The following is a 25,184-nucleotide window of genomic DNA, read 5'->3' as shown; positions in this document are numbered from 1 at the left end:
GATGTTTTTTAGGATCCACTGGTACCCTGTAGAATTTATGTACTCTGGGTAGGTATAGTGTACAAGTAGCAGGTCTCTGCCAAATAGCCTCAATAGGCCTGCAGACCACCTCACGGAAGGGGAACCCTACAAAGGCTTTTTTTATCCCTTGCATCCAAGATGCTAAGGAAGTCATCCTGATCTGCACAGGTCTGGGTTTTACCTTGCGAGAGGATAAAATGCTTCTCAGTACGGCACATACATCTGTGTATATAGGAAAGCGCCGTCTGCATACTCAAAAACGTCCTCCTCGGGGGTGGAGTCAATGTCATCCTCTCCTAAGATTGGGGCACCTGGAAGTTATTTGTTCCTGTGTACTCCTCGATAATATGATCCAAGTCATTATTCTATTACTATAACATCTCAAAAAGCTCTTCAAATGTCTGTGATATTCTTTGAGCGCTGGATGCAGAAGCAGATACCTCCTTTGTTATGTCCGTGTTAACTCTGTGGTGCATGGGGCTTTCAGATAGACCCTTTTTTCAGTCTCACTCGGCCATTGAAAGGTTTTCTCGGCTTTTACCGGACAGGGTCCGACATCGGACTGGAAAGGGAAAATTATAATGTCAGACCTGGTCCGACATAGGACCACAAAGAGTTAACCATTGAAAAAAAAAGATCTTTAGGCATTGGTAGCTGTAAAGGGAATGGTTGAACTCTGGCTGCTTTAGCTTCCATAATGGCGGTGGCTGATTTCGTCGATATGTCTCTCTCCCTGCTGCTGCAGGAGTGTGTAGATTTTCTATTTCTTTTGATTGGAGGGGAAACCCCAGAACCCAGCTGTTCTCTGGGGCTCCCTGCTCTTTTAGATGTAGAGGGTGTAGAAGGACTTTTATCACAATGGTGAACCACCAAAGGGGAACGAACTTCCTTGAGAGTAGGAGTGACTGACATGTCTACAAACATTAAACATAAATTTGTGTTGGAGAAAGTGGGGAACCACACTTAGAACAGATGGAAGGCACAGAAGCACAAAATGGAGTAAAGGGGAAGAGAAAAAAAACTAACCCTATACTTTTTTTTTCAAACAAAAATAACAAAGTGCAACCCACAAGAAAGTTGGACAACTTGATGTGGATATGAGGTGGGGGATTTATGAAGGAGAATGTATTTGGTGCCAATGGAGGACTATAAAAAGTAACTCTGGGAAAGAGATCTGGCTCTGTCTCTTGACCCAAGTGACATGGAGACCGGGAAGTTCACGTTGTGTGTATTTCATTAGACGAGGTAAGAAACAGCAGCTTCTGAAAGAAAGGTGGACATCCTCTATTTTGTATTGCTCTTCAGTGTTAAACTTCAAACTTTTTTACAGGTACACATCACCCATGAGCAGCTCACTCACTCACACATACACACATACACACAAACATCTGTACGCCAAGGTAGGTCACTTAAGGTGCTCTAGTGCTTCAAGTCAGTCTGAATCCTAGGCGAAGGATCACTCAACAAAACAATTTTTTCTGTTCTTCTGAATTATAAATAAACAGGACAATGGACTCGGATCTGTTAAGGTGACCATCAGGCACAAGTTGAACTATAAATGCCAAGAAATAAAGCTACTGAATTATTCATGTATCTATTTTTGGATCAGATCTAATATTCCAACTATTTGAACTTCAGTGTGCATCATCATCATGAAGATCTTTTGCGGGTGACAAAAATTAACACACGTCTTATGGCAATCAGTCGTTCTTTCAGGCATGTCATGGCCAGTATGGTCAGCTGGGCTCGGTTCTCTAATGGAAGTACTGCTAATAACCACCAGCACCAGGCAGGTCCATTGGGACTGGCCTACAGAAACAAGAAAGAGTGAATTTAGTTTTCGTAAGAGGAACAAGCCCCTTAAACGTGTATCTTTTCTGACACACACACACACACACACACACACACACACACACACACACACACACACACACACACACACCCCCACTCCCCCTGCTCACCAGATGGTCGATTTGAAAAATAACCGAAGTCAAGTCCGTGGGCAGTGATTACTACTTATTGTATATCACAGTCCAGTACTTTGGCATATTGTTTTAATATATAAATTCAATTTCTACATATTTGAAATTTTCATATACAAAATCAATGTAAACATTCATTTAATTAAATGCAACACCCCAAAATGGTTAAAATAGACCAGCTTATATAAAATAATGAAGATACAATTTTATAGTTATAAAGTTTAAAAGTAAAATAATTTTCTAAAGTACAACATATAGTATATTCTTCCCAATAGAGGTCTCTCTAAGGTCTCTACACATCCTATGAAATTTAATTGGTCAATGGCAGAAGTAGTTTGACATGAAATTTACAGAGACCTGCTGTGATGTGATGTGATTTCACAAAGAGCAGCTGTTCTGGTACGTAGGTGTGTGTCTGGGGTGCCATCACAGGTTTCTGCCGACAGCTGTGGGTTTAAGTCTCCATCTGCCTGATCTGCTGAGATGTTCTAAATAGGTACCTAATGTTTCTGGCTGATTTGGATTTCCTTATCGATAAACCAAAACCTGTTTTCATATTTTCATACTAATCTCTTTCGGTTTTACTTTCACAATGTCGATATACTCAACTATAAAAAGCACCCCTTCGGCATTCAATTGCTCTGTCTTAGTCTATCTAGAACTGAAAACAGGCACAGTGAGATCTCTACAGCAGTGTACCTATTCATCCCACACCACTATATGTAGATTTCTGATGGGTTTATGATACACACCCTCGCGCTTAGAGGACAGTTTTCATGCAAACTGAACCACAGGGCTAACTATATTTGCCGAGCTGCAGTTAGGTGTGTGCTGGACACATCTGCATTCAAATATGTTGTAAGATCACTTACTTGTGGGTCTGACTCCTTTCCAGGCATTGATCCGAAGTGGCTAAGAATCTGACTCTTCATGTTGTCTTTCAGAGACGTAAACCATGCAACAGCCTGATCATAAACAGAGTTGTGAAGACGTACCAGCTCAGCATACTCCTCTCCCTCCGTCTAGAGTAAACAAAGAGTTCAAGATAAAGCTAAAACTAAGGGGTAGATGTACTAAAGTGTCGTTCCAGTCACAATAGTCGCAAACGATTGGGAAATCTAGGGTGAAATGTACTAAACAAGCGCAATGCTGTTAGTGACTTTTTAGCAATGTTTTGCGGCAGCAGTTTTTCTTTGCAGTTCAGCCTTAGATGAATATGTAATTATGGGAGTTCCAGCATGAATTCATAAAAAGGGGGAGAAGAGAGTGCAAATGAGGGTTCACAAATATTATAATGAGATGTACTAAAGCTGCAGACAATTGTGACGCTTACAATTGCATCAATTTGTTAAGAACTTTTGAAAGCACGTTTTAAAACGGTTGCAATTGCTGCTGGCATTTCACAGTCCACTTTTTCTTGAGCGTTGCCAGTTGTGCTCAATGCATTTTTGAGTACATAATTTTCACTAGAATCAGGGTGTACTTACAAGCCTTGAAAACACATTTCTATGACATTTCTGGTTTTCCCAGCGTTGGGAGCAATAGACTGCACACGTGAAACTAACCCCTCCAGCTCATTCCGAGCATCTGTAATAATATATTACAATAATATCTTTATTTTTATATAACAGCTTTCATAGTGAACCACCATCACAAAGCACTTTACAGAGGCAGGCTGTGAACTGTGTATTATATGCAGAGTCACTTCCAATAGGACATTGATTTAACATCTCATCCGCAGTACCATGATCTATTGTGTGTTAACTGTTTAGGCTATTAAGAAGGCCATGTTACAAATAATAATAATTAAAATAAAATTTAAAAAAAACTCCTAAAATCATTTAGTTTCAATTTAAAAAATCTTTTATTCGCATTGTATAACAATGTGTACAATGCAGCAGCATGATTTATTTTGTGTTACCACTAGGCTAAAGTAAAAAAAGTGCGCTAGGTACTAATTTGATTTTACTACTGTATAGGCCTACTGTACAGATTAATATTTTTATATGATGTAATGTGTAGCCTACCCAAAACACAGTGTTATTTCAGCGCAATGTTTTATATTTAAAATACATCGAGAACCATAAATGTACGTGTGTGCAATTTTATTGTATGGTTTTTAAACCCGACACCTCCTTAAGTCGGACAAACATGATTATGAAAAGATTTTTGGGGGTGAAGGTTGGGGCCCCACTATGAGAATTATATATATATATATATATATATATATATATATATATATATATATATATATATATATATATATATAACAGTATTAAAATAGGTAAAATAAATACAGAACAGAATGCATTGTATAGATGAAGTTTACATTTAACAAAAGCAATGCTATTTTGATTATTGCACTCTTGCATGTATAGACGTTATCCTTCGGGCACTACCTGCTGCAGCAAATCACAACTCAACTGCTGCTATTTATTTGAACAATGTCTCTTGCAATGCATGCTAGAGATCTCACTAACAAAACACAACAAATATTTAAATGTGTGTACTGCAGCTCTTTTCATGAACATATTTTCTCTTGGTACAAAAAGTTTATTTTGCAAAATCACTGCCCCCTTATCTTGTTTTATTATGTTTGCACTCATTAAGTGGTTTAAATTTCCCTTGACTTAATTTCAAGAGCTGCTCTTCAGCCAAAGTGTTTTTATAAAAGTATGATTCTGCTCCATCCAATGAATAGGTAGTAAGTCAAAGCGACAGTTATTACAATGCTGTAGCCCTAATAACAATACTAACAATACACATTCTATGAAAGCAAAAAGTAAAATGCTGTTCCGTTTTATTTCTTGCTGCCACAATAAAACAGAAATATACTTTTAGTGACATTTCAGAGTTGGTCGATATTTTAATAATTCAAAAATTTGTTTGCAAGCATTTTTTTCTATTAATACAGTAACCTAACTGTAACATTAACTTAATGAATGAATGACAGGAGTATAAGCCTAGGCAAAATGACAGGATGACAGTTCGGAATGACTAAGCTTCTGATTAGGAACAATGAACAAGATGAAACTGTAACATTGGTTTTGACTGCAGCTCACTACCAGAACGGTCTTTGTAATTAATTTACTGCATGCAATTACCGCTGCAGCAGGTGTTCTACGTTTTAATGGAGTATAAAAATACTAAAATAAAACATGTCTAAAACCAATAGGCTTTCTGGGGAAGACAGGAAACAGCACAGCAAGGTCCAATTCATCTTACACATATATGTATGTGATACTGGCTCTTTATAAGGGCATTTGTAGAAGTGTAGGGTTTACCTTTTTGTCTTCCAGGTATTCTACATTGGCAGTGTTATATCCATCTCTTTGGCTATGGCTAAGGACTTTAAACCGGGACACTCCAATAGTGTCCACAACTGACCGGCCATCTGGAAAGAACTTGACATTTCGAACTTCCAGCATACAGCCATAGTCAGCAAACCTAAAATACAAAGCAAGTGGGCTCAGCTACACAGAAATTTCTGACTTCATGCAGCCAACAGTTTTGGATTCAATATCAAATGACCCTGACGATCTTTTGGATACAGTACTTGCCTGTCCCAGATGGGGATTTGAAAGTGAATCTATTTAAAAATACAAACTCAGTCAATGTGTATTTCATTGTTTCAGTTCCACTAAAATAATTACATTTCCTTCAACTGGTGGTGTATAAAATGGTCAGACTTGGATTTCATATTATATTGATTTGCACTGTGTGGTTTCTTTAAAACACACACCACATGCTTGTACTGTTTAGATGCCTTACCCTTTGCGCTCATCCGCTATGCACATCCCAAATTGCTTGGTGCCAGTTTCCATACATCTTCGGATCATGAGGCGGTAACGCGGTTCAAAAACATGTAGAGGGCACGAGATAGTCGGAAACGCCATGGTGCATACAAAAATGGGCACTTCCTTATTCAAGCTGCAAAACATGATGCCATATTAAACTGTGTACCACGGACAGTTTTTTAAATATAGAACAGCAACGTAAAAATGTATTTCTAATTCACATACAAGCAAAGACTGTGCTGCATTGCACAGAAATCATTCCATGATTTGCTGCACTGTTAAGTTACTGATATCGGACTAGTGGTGATCACTTAGGGTCGTATGCATAAAGAGTGTTTACCATACATATAACTTTAGGCAGGTCTGGCTAAAAGGGCTTTCATAAAACAACTGGAATTCATAAAACACATTAAAATCACCCTTTTAGCAGTGCGCGTCTAAATGTGAAGATAGGCAGGGTATAGCTATGTTCATGCAGATACAAGTAAACTACATATGCATTACAACTCACCTGCTCCCGTTGACACAATGCTTTAAGGTAACTCATTGCTTTAAGTTACTAAAATAAACGTAAATGAAAGCATTTAGTATATTTTTATTTTGTCTTTGTGGATCATTCACAGTTCAATATTCCTTTAGAGGAGACAATATATGAAAATTAATTTTTTCCTGCAGCAGATCTGAATTTGAGGCAATTTGTGTCTTTTTTGAGTCAGAGTTGATAAAAATATGACTAAGTACTTAGATTATTATTATTATTATAATAATAATAATAATAATAATAATAATAATAATAAAGCAGCCTAATAAAACATTTTATTTGAACTGAAATGAAGCAATGCAGCCATGGAAGCAGGCGGCCCATGATGTAAGTGTAGCCCTTTTAAATAGATGCACTTAACTTCAATTTGCACATTAATAACCCTTAGTTAAAAGTTAAGCCTTATACACTCCTTTACAGTAGCACCAACAATTTAAAATGATGTGATTTGGTAAGTAGGCATCTATCCACCTAGTACGCAATTACTGAAAACAGGGGTCAAACACAAAAAGGAAAAAAAAAGCATTGTTGTTGTTCACAGGTCGTAGCAATGGAAGGCAAAATACTAGGTTAAAAGAAAAAAAACAAAAATCAATACAGTGCTATCAACAGTAAATGGTTTGAACAATTCACAAACACAAAAACAGATATTATATTGTATATTGAAACCTAACGGTGTCCAACTGTACCCTAAATTACTTAATTGAACCAATTAAGCTTCTAATAAGTAATTCAGGATACAGTTGGAACAAAAAGAGAGACACCTGCCCTCCAGGACCAGGACTGGAGACCCCTTCTCTGATATTAAAAGGAGCTCTTACTTGGACAGTTCCTTCATCTCCTCCTCATAGACTGTTTTCCTTTCAGCCAGCTCCTCCGATAGGTAGCGAATGATCACTTCTTCTGTTACAAAAGTCTTGTTGTACATTTTGGTGGCCAGATACTAAAAAATGAGAGAAATCAAAGATTCAACACGGAGTATCTGTCATGGACACAATAAAACCAAAGGACATAAAGCATTAACCCACAGTTACCATTTACCCAAATGTTAACTGTAGGAACAAAGGTCAAACCTGGGGAAAAAGACACCAATCTGTACTGTAGAACTACATGCTTACTATATCCAGCTAGCTCACTTGCTTGTGTTGCTGAACATTTTGTTTAGTACTTTGTCATATGATTCCTGCTGCTGGGTCTGAGAGGAGAAATTTGATCCAAGTTTAAAAACATTTCAGAGGGGAAATATGTCTGTATCTTAGACCCCATTCACACTTGCAATTTAAGGCAGCCCAAGAGTGCCTCAGGGTCGCCCTTTATCATATATGAACGCTCCAAAAAAGAAAAAAAGGCAGCTCAGGGTCGGCCTAGATTTAGGCTACCGTTTTGATGTGGCCCAGGGCCTGCAATCTGAGACCAGACTTTATATACATATAAACACAAAGTAGATTTAGGGACACCTTTTCACATTACCAATTTGATTATGTAGCTCAGTAGCAGGGATCTGAGGAATCCGTTTGCTGTGGAGTAACAAGGAAAAATGAGCATTTTCTACAGTAACACAGACAAAAGCAGTTTTTGTATAATGTCGGAGATTTTGGGGCAAAAAATATTCTAGGGTTTTTTTGTTTGTTTGATAATAACCAAATCAAGACACGTACCATATATAAACATTAACACAGGCAACTTTGCTTTAAACTTACAGAAACATATCAGTCTAACAAAACTGCTTCTGGTATTCAAATTCAGCGTTGAATGAGGCTTCAGTTTACTTCAATCAGTATCCAGAGCTGTTCAAAGATCCCGAAAACAATAACAATTACCCCTAAAGATCGGATCAACGAGTTTGGCAAGGATGAATTTCACATCGATGGTAATGTGCTGTTTTGTACGATTTGAAGTAAAAAAATAAATAAATAAATAAATAAATAAAAAGCATGTTTATTTGTTTTACTGAGTAATGGCACTGGTAAGCTTGTAACTTGCTTAGAATTCGAAAGTGTAAAAAATAATGGTACTTTCACTAATATTTCAATGCCTGTTATTGTGATTATTAGTTTTAATGTTATTCTATTGGTGATAGAGTAGTAGTTTATTATGTATCATGCATGTTGTTGAGCAAAGTGCATTTGATATATGACAGTATTTAGTGTGTAAATAAAGATGGTATTCATGAAGGTTAAACAAATACGTAAAAATTATTAAATAAAAAAAAGGTGTAATGTTCAATATATAAATGTTTACTGTAATGGAATGAGTTAAATAATTTATTTTTGTATAAAATGATTCCAGGTGTAACTGATTACTGAATAATTAATTATTATTTAATGTCATGTCTTTCCTTAGAAGAGAGCAGTAGTGGTCAGTCGGGAGCTTGTCTTGTGAATGTCAGTCATTGTATGTACAACCTGTCAGTCATTTGTAATCTGAGTGAAGAATTCTAAATACCTCTGTGTTTTTGAGAGAATAATGCGATTGTGGGTGGGGGTAAGCTCGGACCATCAAAAAAAAAAAAAAAAAAAAAAATAAAATATATATAATATATATATATATATATATATATATATATATATATATATATATATATATATATATATATATATATATATTAATTACACACACACACACACACACAATTAATAACAAACATCTGCTACAAATCAAGGATTGCTGTATATCCTGGTAGCTCTTCCATTCAGAGTGCAGGCTACCGTTCCATTAAAAAAAAAAGCCACATTTTAGGCCTGTTTTTCAGTCACATATGTGAATGCACAAAAGTGCCTTAAACCGCAAATGTGAAGAGCGTTGCAGACCAAACTATGCGGCAGTCCTGAGGCGTCCCTGGACCAGCACAATAGTGTGAACGGGGTCCAAGTCATTGTTGCAGATAAAAATACAGCAACTTATACATGAACTAGTTTCAGCGGTCTACCATGACAATCGCCTAAGAGGCCACTTCTGAAGATTTAAGACACTAAAACAAATTATGAAAGTGGCTTATTTGCCCCAAATTTGGAAATCTATATCAATACCATATATACCATACCAATAGCTATATCAATCAATACCATGATTACTGAGTTCACACGGTTTAAGGTGATATGGGCGCATTTTTTATTCACCGTTTGTCCATCGGTGAGCCACTGTGTTCATTAAAATTAACTAACGAACACAGACATCAAGTTCTGAAAACTGACATGAGATTATCCGAATAGGCTATTAAATAAGTGATGTCATATTTAACCCTTTGCAGTCCTATGTCAGACCAGGTCCGACATTACAATTTTCCCTTTCTAGTCCGATGTCGGACCCTGTCCGACATCACCAAAATGACGTAAAGCACAGGTCTCTAGTCGTTTTTTCTCCGGAAAAAGCAGAGAAAACCTTAGAATGGCAGAGAACTAGATGAATGAAACTGGAAAAAAAGGGGTGTATCTCGTAGCCCCATGCACTACAGAGATAACACAGACATAAAAGAGAGAGCTGCTTCTGCATCCAGCACTCAAAGAATATCATGGACATTTGTAAAGCTTTTTGAGATGTTATAATAATACAATAATGACTTGGATTGCATTATTGAGGAGTTTGGTGATAAAATGAGTGATCAGGAGAGGATTCATCAGTATGCTCGTCTATAAAGAGGTATGTGAAAAATATAGAGAACAGTACTGAGTGTCTTTTTGCGAATCAATGCCTTTTAAACCTGTTTTACTCTGAAAAAATATATATTTTAAACAGTGTGTATAAAATAAAGTGAGTGTGAAAATAAATTGGACCTAACGCACCAAACAAGCACTGAATAAATGGACTGCAAAGAGTCAAAATAAAGCAACCTACTAAACAATGATCGCTAGCAAACGTGATTGTCAGTAAATGAAACACAATACTCGGAAATACCAGCAAGAACAAGTCAGTGGCACTGTAACTTTTCATGACTGCCTTCCTATTAAATTTACCAAACCAAAGAAGTAACAGTAGGTATTGTCTATTGTATAGGTCAAGAGAAACACAGTAAGCACACACCAAAGATAATCAAAAAGACTGTTTACTACCATATACAGTGCCTATAGAAAGTCTACACCCCCTTTCAAAATGTTCACCTTTTGTTGCATGATAGCCTGGAATTAAAATGCATTAAATATAATATATATAATATATATATATATATATATATATATATATATATACACACACACACACACACACACACACACAGCTCTGGAAAAAATTATCAGTTTCTCTGGTTTTACTATTTATAGGTATGTGTTTGGGTAAAATGAACATTTTTGTTTTATTCTATAAACTACTGACAACATTTCTCTCAAATTCCAAATAAAAATATTGTCATTTAGAGCATTTATTTGCAGAAAATGACAACTGGTCAAAATAACAAAAAAGATGCAGTGTTGTCAGAACTAGAATAATGCAAAGAAAATACGTTCATATTCATTTTTAAACAACACAATACTAATGTTTTAACTTATGAACAAGGTACAAGGTTGTCCTGGAAGAAAACTTGCTTCCTTCTGCTCTGACAATGTTCCCCAAATCTGAGGATTCTTTTTTCCAGCAGGACAATACTCCATGCCACACAGCCAGGTCAATCAAGGTGTGGATAGAGAACCACCAGATCAGGACCCTGTCAAGGCCTGCCCAATCTCCAGACCTGAACCCCATTGAAAACCTCTGGAATGTGATCAAGAGGAAGATGGATGGTCACAAGCCATCAAATTTTTGCGCCAGGAGTGACATAAAGTCACCCAACATCAATGTGAAAGACTGGTGGAGAGCATGCCAAGACGCATGAAAGCTGTGCTTGAAAATCAGGGTTATTCCACCAAATATTGATTTCTGAACTCTTCCTAAGTTAAAACATTAGTATTGTGTTGTTTAAAAATGAATATTAACTTATTTTCTTTGCATTATTCGAGGTCTGACAACACTGCATCTTTTGTTATTTTAACCAGTTGTCATTTTCTGCAAATAAATGCTCTAAATGACAATATTTTTATTTGGAATTTGGGAGAAATGTTGTCAGTAGTTTATAGAATAAAACAAAAATGTTTATTTTACCCAAACACATACCTATAAATAGTAAAACCAGAGAAACTGATAATTTTGCAGTGGTCTCAATTTTTTCCAGAGCTATATATATATATATATATATATATATATATATATATATATATATATATATATATATATATATATACACACACACACACACACACACACACACACACACACACACACACACACACAGTGCCTTGCAAAAGTATTCAGACCCCTGACCAATTCTCTCATATTACTGAATTACAAATGGTACATTGAAATTTCGTTCTGTTCGATATTTTATTTTAAAACACTTAAACTCAAAATCAATTATTGTAAGGTGACATTGGTTTTATGTTGGGAAATATTTTTAAGAAAAATAAAAAACTGAAATATCTTGCTTGCATAAGTATTCAACCCCCACACATTAATATTTGGTAGAGCCACCTTTCGCTGCAATAACAGCTTTAAGTCTTTTGGGGTAAGTATGTACCAGCTTTGCACACAGTGTCGGAGTGATTTTGGCCCATTCTTCTTGGCAGATTTGCTCCAGGTTGTTCAGGTTGGTTGGACGACGCTTGTGGACCGCAATTTTCAAATAGTGCCACAGATTCTCAATGGGATTGAGATCAGGACTTTGACTGGGCCACTGTAGGACATTCACCTTTTTGTTCTTGAGCCACTCCAATGTTGCTTTGGCCTTGTGCTTGGGATCATTGTCCTGCTGAAAGGTGAATTTCCTCCCAAGCTTCAGTTTTTTAGCGGACTGAAGCAGATTCTCTTGCAGTATTTTCCTGTATTTTGCTCCATCCATTCTTCCTTCAATTGTAACAAGATGCCCAGTCCCTGCTGATGAGAAGCATCCCCACAGCATGATGCTGCCACCACCATACTTCACTGTAGGGATGGTGTGTCTTGAGGCATGGGCAGTGTTAGGTTTGTGCCACACATAGCGCTTTGAGCTTTGGACAAAAAGCTCTATCTTGGTCTCATCTGACCACAAAACCTTTTCCCACATCGCAGCTGGATCACTCTCATGCTTTCTGGCAAACTCCAGACGTGCTTTCAGATGGTACTTTTTGAGTAACGGCTTCTTTCTTGCCACCCTCCCATACAGACCAGTGTTATGCAGAGCTCTTGATATGGTTGACTGGTGCACCATTACTCCACTCCCAGCCACTGAACTCTGTAGCTCCTTCAAAGTGAGTGTTGGCCTCTCTGTGGCTTCTCTCAAGTCTCCTTCTTGTTTGAGCGCTGAGTTTTGAGGGACTGCCTTTTCTTGGCAGTGCCTGGGTGGTGTGATGCAGCTTCCATTATTGATCCAACTGTGCTCACTGGGATATCCAAACACTTGGATATTATTTTGTACCCTTTCCTTAATCTATGCATTTGTATTACTTTTTCTCTAACTTCTGTAGAATGCTCTTTGGTCTTCATTTTCCTTCAGATCCACAGCCTTACCAATGATCCTTCAACAGTGGGGGTTTTTATCCAAAAAATGTGACAGCAACTTTAATGGTTCACAGGTAGAGGCCAATGGTAAGGTAACTGTGTCCTTGTTAGGGCAATTTCTTTCATCGGTGCAAACTGGGAGCTTCCACAGCACAGGGGTTGAATACTTATGCAAGAAATATATTTCAGTTTTTTTTATTTTTCTTAAAAGTATTTCCCAACATAAAACCAATGTCACCTTACAATAACACCGTGTAACAAATTTATTTATTTTTTGTTATTTTTTTTGTATTTACAGTATAATCGTAAATCTCGAACAACTACTCACTTCTAAATATTTTGTAGTCATTTTTGTATTACTTTAGTATAAATACATGTTAATTTGGATTATATGTTGTTTTTTTCTGACTTTATGTGAACGAAAAATCACACATTTGCCTGTTTTCCCATTGGAATTAGTGATATTTTGAAATATCAATGTCCTGGTCACAAAAGCAAAGTTTGTGGGGAATAATAGCCATTTTCTATACTTTTGAGGCATAAGCAATTAGGAAATAACACTTACTACCCAGGAACAAAAATTGTGTTACATAGTGTAACTGATTCTGAGTTTCAGTGTTTAAAAATAAAATATCAAACAGAACGAAATTTCAATGTACCATTAGTAATTCGGTAATATAAGAGAATTGGTCAGGGTTCTGAATACATTTGCAAGCCACTGTATATACATCCTACCCCACAACTTCCAAGTGAAAAAAAAAATTCTAGAAATTTGTAGAATTTTATTAAAAATAAAAACTGAAATAGCTTGGTTGGATAAGTGTCCACCCCATTTGTAATAGCAAAACTAAATTAGCTCAAGTGTAACCAATCGTCTTCAAAATCACACACCAAGTGGCCTCCACCTGTTTTAAACTGTAGTGATTCACATGATTTCAAGATAAATTTAGCAGTTCCTGTAGGTTCCCTCTGCTGGGTAGTGCATTTCAAAGCAAAGACTCAACCATGAGCACCAAGGCGCTTTCAAAAAAACTCAGAGACAAAGTTGTTGAAAGGCACAGATTAAGGAATGGGTATAAAAAAAACTAATGTCTTAAATATTCCTTGGAGCACGATCAAGACGATTATTAAGAAGTGGAAGGTGTATGGCACCACCAAGACCCTGCCTAGATCAGGCCGTTCCTCCAAACTGGATGACCGAGCAAGGAGACTGATCAGAGAGGCCACCAATGGCAACTTTGCAAGAGCTACAGGCTTTTATGGCCAAGACTGGTCAACGTGTGCAATACAATATCAACAATATCCCAAGGTCAACAATATCCCAAGCACTCCACAAATCTGGCCTGTATGGTAGGGTGGCAAGAAGGAAGCCATTACTCAAGAAAGCCCATTTTGAATCCTGTTTGAATTATGCAAAAAAAAAAAAAAAAAAAAAAAAAAAAAAAAAAAAGCTCTCAGGAGATTCTGGAGCCATGTGGCAAAAAGTTTTGTGGTCTGACGAAACTAAAATGGAACTTTTTAGCCTAAATGCAAAGCATATGTTTGCCGCAAACTCAACAAAGCACATCACCCAAAGAACACCATCCCTACTGTGAAGCATGGTGGTGGCAGCAGCATCAGCATCATCATGTTATGGGGATGTTTCTCATCGGCAGGGACTGGGGCAATTGTCAGGATAGAAGGGAAAATGAATGGAGAAAAGTACAGAGAAGTCTTTGAGGAAAACCTGCTGCCCTGTGCAAGAAAGCTGAAACTGGGGCGGAGGTTCACCTTTCAGCATGACAACCACCCAAAGCACACAGCCAAAGCAACACTGTAGTGGCTTATGAACAAAAAGGTAAAAGTGCACGAGTGGCCCAGTCAGAGCCCTGACCTAAATCCAATCGAAAATTTGTGGCAAGATTGAAGATTGCTGTCCATCAATGCTCCCCAAGGAACCTGACAGAGCTTGAACAGTTTTGTAAAGAACGGTCAAATATTTCCAAATCTAGGTGTGCAAAGTTGGTTGAGACCTATCCCAACAGACTCACAGCTGCCACAGGTGCTTCCACCCAGTATTAACTCAGGGGGGTGGAGACATATCTAATTACAATCTTTCAGTTTTGCATTTTTAATATATAACTTTTTCCTCTTAGCAGTGGAGTATGGTGTGTAGATAAGTGGAACAGACTGCATGCATGAAAGAGGCACTGACAAAACAAAATGTGAAAAAAAGCTCAAGGGGGTGTAAACTTTTATAGGCACAATTTTATTGCCATTTAAAAAAAAAAGTGGTCCCCTAGATGCCACTTAACTTTGCAATGGTGTCATACCCACCTTAACATTTCTTCTTTCCTTTCTTTGTGTTCATTGCTGTTAACATGTAGTCAAAAACAAATAATAATAATTTGCAGGCGCCGTCTTCTCATCAAGTTTTGCACTCTACTGAGAGATCAGTGGGCGGGCACTGCAGGTCTTAAAATGCACTCAACTGGCTATTGCTAGGTAACACTTTGCTTCTCTTAACTAATAGGATGCCGTCCAAACTGACAAAGACCCCAAATAGTTACAGACTGAGTCCAGAAAATGTTATATTTTGGTGTTTCTCCCACAGTAATTTGAAATAAAAAAGCAGCATTATTTTGCCACGCCAGTGTGAGCTGGAATAAACACTACTTCCAGTTAGGTAGTGCCTGATAAAACTGTAGTACCAGTGTGTTGTATTTGTTTTAAAACTTTAAAGTTATTTTTCTTGTTAAAAAATGACTTGAGTGTATTTCTTTAAATAGTCATTTAAAAATGGATTACAAAAAAATGACATAAAATGACACATATGTGGTACAACGTTTGTTTCATTTAGTTTGTTCATGTATTAAAGAAGTAAACAAGCTAATTTTCTCACCAATGAAAGGTCCTCTTTACAGAGTGGACAGCTGGGGTTGTGGTCAAGGCATCGCTCAAGACATTTTAGACAGAAGGTGTGTCCGCATGGAGTGGTGACTGGTTCATAAAACAACCTGTGGATTGTCAGAGAGAATTCAAAGATTAAGCTGGATAGTCAGTCATAGAGGGCATATGTAGATACACACAGTGATGCACAGTGCCCTACCGGTAAGCACATAATGAAACCAGGTCGGAAGAGAATTTCAGAGAATGAGGATCACATTTAGGGTATGATTTAGCAATGCATTTACACAAACATGCAGTGTGTACTCTCCTTCACCCCTGGAGTTACTTTTTCAGTAACATTAACAGTTTTATTTTATTTTCACCAAAAAAAAAAAAAAAACACGTAAAATGAAAACTGTATTTGTGTAAAAAGCTTGAAAAATCAGTCCTACATCTATTAAAAAAAAAAAAAAACAAAAAAAAAAAAATTCTTGACATTAAATCCAAAAGCAGAAGTGTAAATTTTAGATTAAAAAAAAAAAAAAAAAAAAAAATCATTAAATAATTGATTTGTGATTAAAAAGACTACTTATGCAATAGTAATTACGTCTAGCAGATTCTAGTTTCACAACTTGTTATTGAAAACTTTCTTATGACATGTTGAAACGATAAGAAGTCAAGCAAACATTTCGGCTAATGCCTTCATCTGTGTCGTAACAAAACATAACTCTGATGAAGGCATTAGTCAAATGTGTCAACAAGGAGTTTTAGTTTTAACTAATTTATGACAGTGTTCAAAATCAGCACTTCATCTTTAACCAACACATGTTTTACATTAAAATCCTACGCAGTTTGGGTTCTGAGACTGTACAGATCCCAGCTTGTAGTTTAATGTCGGTCACACAGGTGCCTTTACTGCTCAATAGTATTATTGTAGGCATTAAAGGTGATGGTACCTCATGCAGAGAGAGCATTCCAGATCAGAGGAGTCAACCAGATGAATGGGGACTTCCCGAGACCCTTTACAGACTGCAGTTTTCTGAGGTAAACACTCCCCATCTGTTAAAACAACAATACAGGAATACAATCATCCAAGCTTTTTTTTTAATTCATTACGAACAGCATTCGTTATGCAACATTAGGTATGTCTTGCAACATGATTATTTAATCTAAAAAAAAAAAAAAAACAGTTTTTTCACAATAAAAACACCAAGAAAGTTAATTAAAAAAAAAAAAAAAAAAACACATGCAATCTGTTCATTTCATGAATTTTCCTAAACCCTTTTCTCTACACTAGCATAAATGAAATAATGAAATAAACACTGATAATAACTATACCCATACACTAAGATATAAAGCACTTCTAACTGTACTATTCAAAGACAATCCTGCAAAAACAACTCTCTTGGGATATGACAAAATACAAACCTTGTTTAAGAATTTTGCAGGGGAGTTCAAAGCCCTGAGATGACCCAGAGTCACTGTGGCATCTCCTCTTGAGGCTCGAGCCTGGAAGACTGGACAGCACTGACCCCAGAGTCTTTGTGTCCTCAAAGGGAAAGTCAAGTTTATTCAAAGAGTGTGGAGTCTTCACAGACTCAACAGTGGTAAACACACTACTATCGCAAGGTGAGGTTTTGGAGACTTTGAATAGGGAGTCCTAAAAAAAAAAAAAAAAAAAAAAACCCAAACAAATGCTGTTCAAAATTCACATTTCATCTTACACTGTACAATCACCAAACCAATTAAAAAGTTAAAAAAATAATTAATGATTTAAAACTAGGTCCAGTTGAAGGGGTTCCAGGTTTTTTGTTTTTGTTTATAGTGTATTTTAATTATAGCATGTTTTGGAGCATGAAATGTCAGTTTTATTTCAATTCATAAAGTAACAGAAAATATTCACTTTTAATTGAAACTACTGGTAACTCTTTAATATTTAAGAAAAATAATAAAATACATTTGGCCACCAGGTGACATGTGCCTATTCAAATCCCTCCAAAGCCAGAAATGTAATATTTCAGAAATTGAGGACAAACCCCAACAACTCGTACATTTGAGCAGTTCGATTTGTTGTTGTTGACGATTATGGTGACAATAAAGCATTGAACAGTCCCCCCCCGAATAGTTTAGACCAAGTTACAGCTTTAAGGGAGGCCAAGGATTGTGAGTGAATTAAAAACATAGAGAAGGAGCAAGTTATTTAATAATTATTTTCTAATTAGTTAGAATTACAGTGGACAGTGTAGTATTTTAGTAGAATCAGTTCTCTCCTAAAGATAAACTTCACAAAATGTGACATTACTTTTGAACACCCATCACTTAGCCTCTCATCTGTAAGCGACAAGTTGATGGAGTTAAGAAGGGAGGGTTTGAGCTGCGTGTACGATGACTGAGGTCGAAGAGGAGATGGAAAGCTGTTGTTCTCAAACGCAGATGAAAACATTTCACACAGGATCTGTGGGTAAAGACAGCAGGCAGAAGAATCAGGGTGACTGTGCAGAACGCATGTAACCAGAACTCTGCAATAGGGATTATCACCAACAGACAGCACTTTTTTCCTACAGCCTCTGGGACCAATTAGTGTTCAACCCATACAAAAGATATGATTTCCAGAATGGATTTCTATAATTCTCCAAAGCCCTGTTAACGCGTGCAAAACACCGCTTGAGCAGGCACTGTTTGGAGTGATCAGAAATCATCATTTAAAACATACTGTCAAACCTTCTTTGCATGGCCAGCAATTATTCAGAAAATTATCAAAGTTAATTATCGTGACACTTTCGCAGATTGTTTAAGACATGTACTGCATTGCTTGAACATACATATGGGTGGGGAGGGTTACACTTTCCTGGTTTTTATGGGGGATTTTTTTGGTTAAACTTATACTCAATCATTCACCGTAACAATGAGTTATTATTCCAAATACTATATCTTCTCTTAAGTGAAGTTGTTACTTCACTTTTTTTTTACTTTTGTTTTCATTTTGACTTTTTTTTTTGCACATCCTCACAGACCATGAACCTGGACCAAAAATAATAGTTGAAAATATATAGCTTTCTATGGAAATAGTCCCTATAGTTTTACATTTAAAAATGTTATTCTTACTAGAGTCATAATGAAGCCTAACACAAAATTAATGGGAATTACTATCCATTAAAGAGTAAGTTGTGGGGTTCCGAAACATATAGCATACATGTCCCCATGTGTTGCTACAACAGTTTAAATAACGTACCTGTAATTTTTCTTTTCATTGCTAAACATCCCGACAACTTAACGTATCAACTTTAAAGACTGTTTCAAAACTATTTTCAAAATGCTTGCTCCATATTATTGCCCACATTGTCAAACAAGTAACACAGCAATAACGAGATATGGAACAGAATGCTGTTACACATGCATTTCCCTAGTAGCAATAGACTGCTGAAACAGAAAATGTACACATTGCAGATTCTGAAGAAACAGTTTGGTCAGCGGGCACTACCTTTTGTGCTTCGAGTTTTACTGAGCTCCACTCAGGCCTTAAAGCCACACAGAAAAGAAACTCTTTCAATGCCTCCTCATTTCTGCCAACCTTGGTTAGTGCAACAGCCTTCAAATAGTGTGCCTGTACAAGAAAAGAAGGAACTGTTTGTTAAATCAGCAGCTTGAAGAACCTCAACATACATACTGTAAGCTCACACTAAAACTAGGAATGGATAAAACTGCCATGCAAATTGTACCAAGAGTGGTCTGTTAGTGCAATGGTCCCTTAAAGGACTACAAAATAATTCGTACCCAATACTTTTTATCATCACTTCGTAGGCATCCTATTTTCCTATATGAAAGACTCACTTATGGTAAATTTTATTTGATTTTTATTTAACTGGATCTATATTTCAGCACAGAGAATTCACAATGAATGAATGGCGATGAATGATGATTGCAATTGCAGATGATTTTTGAACTGTAAAGGGTGCTCAGGGCCCGATTACTGTGATGGGCACTCGGGGCCCGTGAAAGATAAATTTGGCCAGGGGCCTCGTCCGTTGGTGCCCGACGGCTACCTGCATGAGGCCGGCTGGAAAAACATGAACAGTTACATGCATCCCAGTGCCGCAGACAGGAAGTGGCTATGGGCCACCTTCCCCCAGGACGAGCCACGCTGTGAGATGGTGGCTGGGGAGGATGGAGGCCGAAACAAAAAGAAGCGACACGAAATAATAACAGACAGAGCTTTTATGCGCTTGCTGATGACATGTTGGTTAAGAGCAGTTAAACTTGTGCTAAAGACATTTGCTTAAAAGAGTAAAATTCCATTACTACCCCTGCATGGGTTTGGACTATTAAAAAGGATCTTTGCATTCCACAGGAAGCGTCGCATTGACTCTGGTGCTTCAGTGGGGTAGAGAGCCATCGTCGGGGACCAAGTTACTCACAGCACCTCAGCAGCCCCTACTGGCCAGGCACCCTGTGAGCTAAACCAGACTCATGCAGGGCCCTGTGTAATTCGCATTAACGAGAACATGGAAGGAAACACAGAATGATGCAGAATCCAGTCATGAGTGGAAGAAAAAAAAAACAACATCTGAAAGAAAAATGCATTTGGCAGTAGATCATTAAGCTTGAAATTACATATTTCAAGAGAAATTGTAAAACTTTGGGAATGTACACACATTTTGTACAGTACGGGACAAGCATCTACCATGCTGGTCTTTGCTAAAAGACGCAGAGTAGTTTGGGTTTTTCCTCACTAGTAACAGCTTTTCGGAATGTCAAAAAAGCCTTTACAACTGGATAAACCTTAGAGATGAAAAACTAACACCAAAAGTTCAGCATGGTAAGTCAGTTCCCCAATGACTTCTATGAATCGTGTGGTATGATGTTATGCAAATGCTGTCAGCATTCAACTGTCAGAATCGCATCAGCAAGGCTCTCAAGCACTCCAAACCACGATAGCAGACAGGAATTTGTTAAAGATTTTGTTGCGGTGTGTGAGGAGGCCGATATCCCACTTGAAAGTCTCATAGGGCCCTACTCATGTAGGGCTGGCCTACGTCCTCCAGGGGCTGGTAGTATGCAGCCATCCGGTATCACCCCGGTGGAAAAAGTCTATCGGTGGGATCCCTTTATTTACTGCTTATCCTACCCAGTCGTGCAATGGTATTCAAAACTAGATGGTATTTTACCTTGGGCCATAGAGGTCTTAATCTGCAAGAGCTGTCCCCGTCTTGAACAGCTTGGGCGTAATTGTTCATAGCTGTGTGGAGTTTGGCACGTTTTCCCATCAGGATATAGTCAAAAGGAGCTGTAAAATATGAGAGTTAATATTTAATAACACACAGGGATATGCTGAAGCTCAATAGTTGGCAGGTTATCAGAGTCAGTTGGCAAACATTACAACAAAGCATGCTTACATAATACTAGAGATGCCAGCTTTGTAAGATAAAATTTCCAAGCACCTATGCCAAGTGGTCCTATGTCCTAAAACTTAAAGTACAGGAACTCCAATAAAATAGATTTTCTTAAACAAAAATTATACATATTTGCGTTTTATTTATTAATTGCACTTGAGGTCAAATTTAATAGGTAACCCATGGGAGGCTACTCCGCCAGTCAGTGCTGCCAGATTGGCAGTTTTCCAGCCATATTTTTCTTGTTTTGAAAGCATCTTGTGGTTAAATACTGTCTTTGGTGGTTTAGTAATTTTTATCGTGCATGTTCTTTCTCTATTACTTTCACCAGCGCAGAAATTCAAACACCATAACATCCTGTATAGTATATTACGTCTGGACAATTTATATCATTATATCAGTTCTGGACAATTTAATATAACACAACATTCTGAACACATTTTTTCCTGGAACTACCGCATTTGAGCTCATCGGATAAAAAAAACAAAAAAACAAACAAACAACAACCCTTGGTTCTGATACTGTAAATTGTGAGACAAAAAGCAGATAAATAAATACATACATACATAATTTATAGCATTACTGTGTTTTTTTTTGGTTTGTTTTTTAATAAAATGTGTAGCACTTATTTATGCTTTTGTAATACAGTCTCCAGCTAAGAGAACACCCCTCGGGAAGCATGCAAAGTGTTCTTATAGCCAAAGTGTGCTCCAGGATGGAGTCAGCCACCAGGCACATATGTATTCAACATATGAAATGAACTGAATAAGTAAAAGCAAAACAATAGGCAAGTGTATGTTAATAAACTAAAATAAAGTAACAGACAAACTAACATTAATAAAACTAAAGCAAAACCACAAGGTCAAAAAGCTTAAAATCGCTATGTACCATGAAATTAGCTGGCGGGTGTGTTTCGGTCTATCACAATGGCAAAGAAAAAAACTAAATTAACACAACACCCCTACAATGTTACAAAATGCAACAGCAATATACAAGACCTGCACATTATTTAACAGAATGGTGAAGCAACTCACCAGAACGGGAAACACCAAATTGCTCACACGAACATAATTACCGTTATTAGTTTTTTTTAAAACACCATTTCTAATAGAACGTCCCGATTTGTAGATTAGGTTTGTACCGTCCCCTGTAGATACGCACAAGGCACACAATGCAAATCGTATTAGACAGTGGAATACAAATACCTACAGTACCAGAACAAGGAGGATACAATTTCATGGTATTTCAAGGACTAAAAGTAAAATTAAAGAACTAAAAACATTGTCATTTTATAAGGCAACATGCAATGACCTAATAGGATGCTAATTTAATCTGTCATGGAGAATGTCAGCTCCAGCTTTGTTATAATTTTAAACCCTGGTTTCACCCACGCTAAAAATTAACACATAATAGGTAGAGAAAAATGACGAGAGCGCGACCATGAATGTCCCTACGGATAACATATTGCACTTATTCCTTTCCGATGGGCAAGGTTAACTATAAACACCAAACTGACTGCTGACAGTGAGTGAGCATTGAGCGCACACGTGGCTAAATTACATTTTTAAATAGCAGGGCAGTGGTTCTGCAATCTGTAGGCTAAAATAAATAAATAAAAAAAACATTGTATGATGTTGCTTCTGTTAAAAATGTGTAGTATTTACTAGGTACATTTGCTTTCTGGAGTTTAAATGTTCAGTGTTTGTAGTTTAGTTTAATCAGTTCAGTGTGTTTTATCTAAGTTTATGTTTTTAAATAACAGTATTATTGAGTTTAGCAGGCAGCTGTGCCACCCTACTTAGACAGTGAAATCTCTATGCTAGAGCGTACACGACTGTGCTATCTTTACTTGCAATGCTTTATGTGTTTTTTGACTAATTCGTTGAAGAACTTTGTCGAGTAATTAGCATTAGCCTACGCATGTACACTTCTAATTATTAGGCTAATAAAAGCAAAAAGCACTGTAATATTATTATTACAAAAAGGGAACCGCGGATTAAAAAAATTAAAACAACAATAATCAATCCCTAACTCCTGGATTGGGAAGTGTCTGAAACTGGATTCCCTACTCCAAACCTATTGAGTGTGTTCATATCATATAGCGAGTGCCCATCAACAATCTGTCTGGCAGCTGATGAACAGATGACTGCACTAAACACTAACACGTGAGCATTTTGCTAAAAGTCATTTTTGACTGCATGATATAAATGTCACTGTTCTACTTTAATCAAATTTAGTTTTTGGAAATATTCACTTCAAAACAATGTGCTTATTCTGGCTGGACTCGATACTGCACAAGACACACATAGCATTTTAAATGTCCAGCTCAAGTGTTAAACCATCTGCCTTCTGAGCCAGCAACTTGAGTCCTGTTTATTTTTATTTTTTTTAATGACCCGCTTAAACGTTCATTTTAAAATACAGAATAACATAACCCTGTCTAGGGGCTGCATTGTTTCATAATCAGGGTGTAGTTTTACTGAAATGTGATAAAAAGCAGGCACATCTATCACATTGGTAGGTAAGCATTTAAAAAAAAAAAAAAATACATTTTATATATATATATTTTCAGTTAACATCAGTAAGTACTTAAGCCTAGTAAGTAGAAAATATATTTTTACTTTTTTCTGTTTTCATAGGTATATTATGACTATCTGAGATGGGGGTACGCAGTAGACTAGATTTTTTTGGAAAGGGGTACCGGGCCTAAAAAGTTTGAAAACCACTGCGCTAGATGATTTCCATAGTTTTCTTTACTCCCTCGCTAGTCTAGCGAGTATACATGTTTTATTGAAAAATAATTTTGTATCTTTGGTGAGCTGACTACATATATACATATATATGCTTGCAAAAGTATTCAGACCCCTGACCAATTCGCTCATATTACCGAATTACAAATGGTACATTGAAAGTTCATTCTGTTTGACATTTTATTTTTAAACACTGAAACTCAGAATCAATTATTGTAAGGTGACATTGGTTTTATGTTGAGAAATATTTTTAAAAAAAATAAAAAACTGAAATATCTTGCTTGCAAAAGTATTCAATCCCCTGTGCTGTGGAAACTCACAATTTGCACCAATGAAAGAAATTGCCCTAACAAGGACACAATTACCTTACCATTGGCCTCCACTTGTGAACCATTAAAGTTGCTGTCACATTTTCTCGATAAAAACCCCATTGTTGAAGGATCATTGGTATGGCTGTGAATCTGAAGGAAAATGAAGACCAAAGAGCATTCTACAGAAGTTAGAGATAAAGTAATACAAATGCATAGATTAAGGAAAGGGTACAAAATAATATCCAAGTGTTTGGATATCCCAGTGAGCACAGTTGGATCAATAATGGAAGCTGCATCACACCACCCAGGCTCTGCCAAGAAAAGGCCGTCCTTCAAAACTCAGCGCTCAAACAAGAAGGAGACTTGTGAGAGAAGCCACAGAGAGGCCAACAATCACTTTGAAGGAGCTACAGAGTTCAGTGGCTGGGAGTGGAGTAATGGTGCACCAGTCAACCATATCAAGAGCTCTGCATAACACTGGTCTGTATGGGAGGGTGGCAAGAAAGAAGCCGTTACTCAAAAAGTACCATCTGAAAGCACGTCTGGAGTTTGCCAGAAAGCATGAGAGTGATCCAGCTGCGATGTGGGAAAAGGTTTTGTGGTCAGATGAGACCAAGATAGAGCTTTTTGGTCAGCACTATGTGTGGCGCAAACCTAACATTGCCCATGCCTCAAGACACACCATCCCTACAGTGAAGTAAGGTGGTGGCAGCATCATGCTGTGGGGATGCTTCTCATCAGCAGCGACTGGGCATCTTGTTACAACTGAAGGAAGAATGGATGGAGCAAAATACAGGAAAATACTGCTACAGAATCTGCTTCAGTCTGCTAAAAAACTGAAGCTTGGGAGGAAATTCACCTTTCAGCAGGACAATGATCCCAAGCACAAGGCCAATGCAACATTGGAGTGGCTCAAGAACAAAAAGGTGAATGTCCTACAGTGGCCCAGTCAAAGTCCTAATCACAATCCCATTGAGAATCTGTGGCACTATTTGAAAATTGCGGTCCACAAGCGTCGTCCAA

At 37.2% G+C, this 25,184-nt stretch overlaps 1 protein-coding gene across 6 annotated transcripts in view; it reads right to left on the bottom strand.

The window, feature by feature from the left end:
- Window positions 1–588: 588 nt before the first annotated feature.
- The window catches only part of lonrf2 (LON peptidase N-terminal domain and ring finger 2), a 39,114-nt gene continuing 14,518 nt past the window's right edge, over window positions 589–25,184 (bottom strand). For 2 of the 6 annotated variants that reach the window (XM_041258846.1, XM_041258851.1), the window contains exons 2-12: window positions 20,876–20,994; window positions 19,192–19,314; window positions 18,013–18,165; window positions 17,139–17,370; window positions 16,667–16,769; window positions 15,724–15,838; window positions 7,163–7,284; window positions 5,775–5,933; window positions 5,288–5,450; window positions 2,876–3,025; window positions 589–1,830 (exon numbers count right to left, since the gene is read on the bottom strand). In XM_041258846.1, coding sequence (XP_041114780.1) covers window positions 1,672–1,830; window positions 2,876–3,025; window positions 5,288–5,450; window positions 5,775–5,933; window positions 7,163–7,284; window positions 15,724–15,838; window positions 16,667–16,769; window positions 17,139–17,370; window positions 18,013–18,165; window positions 19,192–19,314; window positions 20,876–20,994 — 1,598 coding nt within the window. In that variant the 3' untranslated portion in view covers window positions 589–1,671. The remainder of the gene's footprint in view (window positions 1,831–2,875; window positions 3,026–5,287; window positions 5,451–5,774; window positions 5,934–7,162; window positions 7,285–15,723; window positions 15,839–16,666; window positions 16,770–17,138; window positions 17,371–18,012; window positions 18,166–19,191; window positions 19,315–20,875; window positions 20,995–25,184) is intronic. The other 4 variants (XM_041258847.1, XM_041258849.1, XM_041258848.1 and 1 more) reach the window with 4 other exon arrangements.

Source organism: Polyodon spathula, chromosome 9 (assembly GCF_017654505.1).
Source record: "Polyodon spathula isolate WHYD16114869_AA chromosome 9, ASM1765450v1, whole genome shotgun sequence".
NCBI lineage: Eukaryota > Metazoa > Chordata > Actinopteri > Acipenseriformes > Polyodontidae > Polyodon > Polyodon spathula.
The sequence above is the reverse complement of the archived record's forward strand: the minus strand, read 5'-3'. Positions and strand labels throughout refer to the sequence as shown.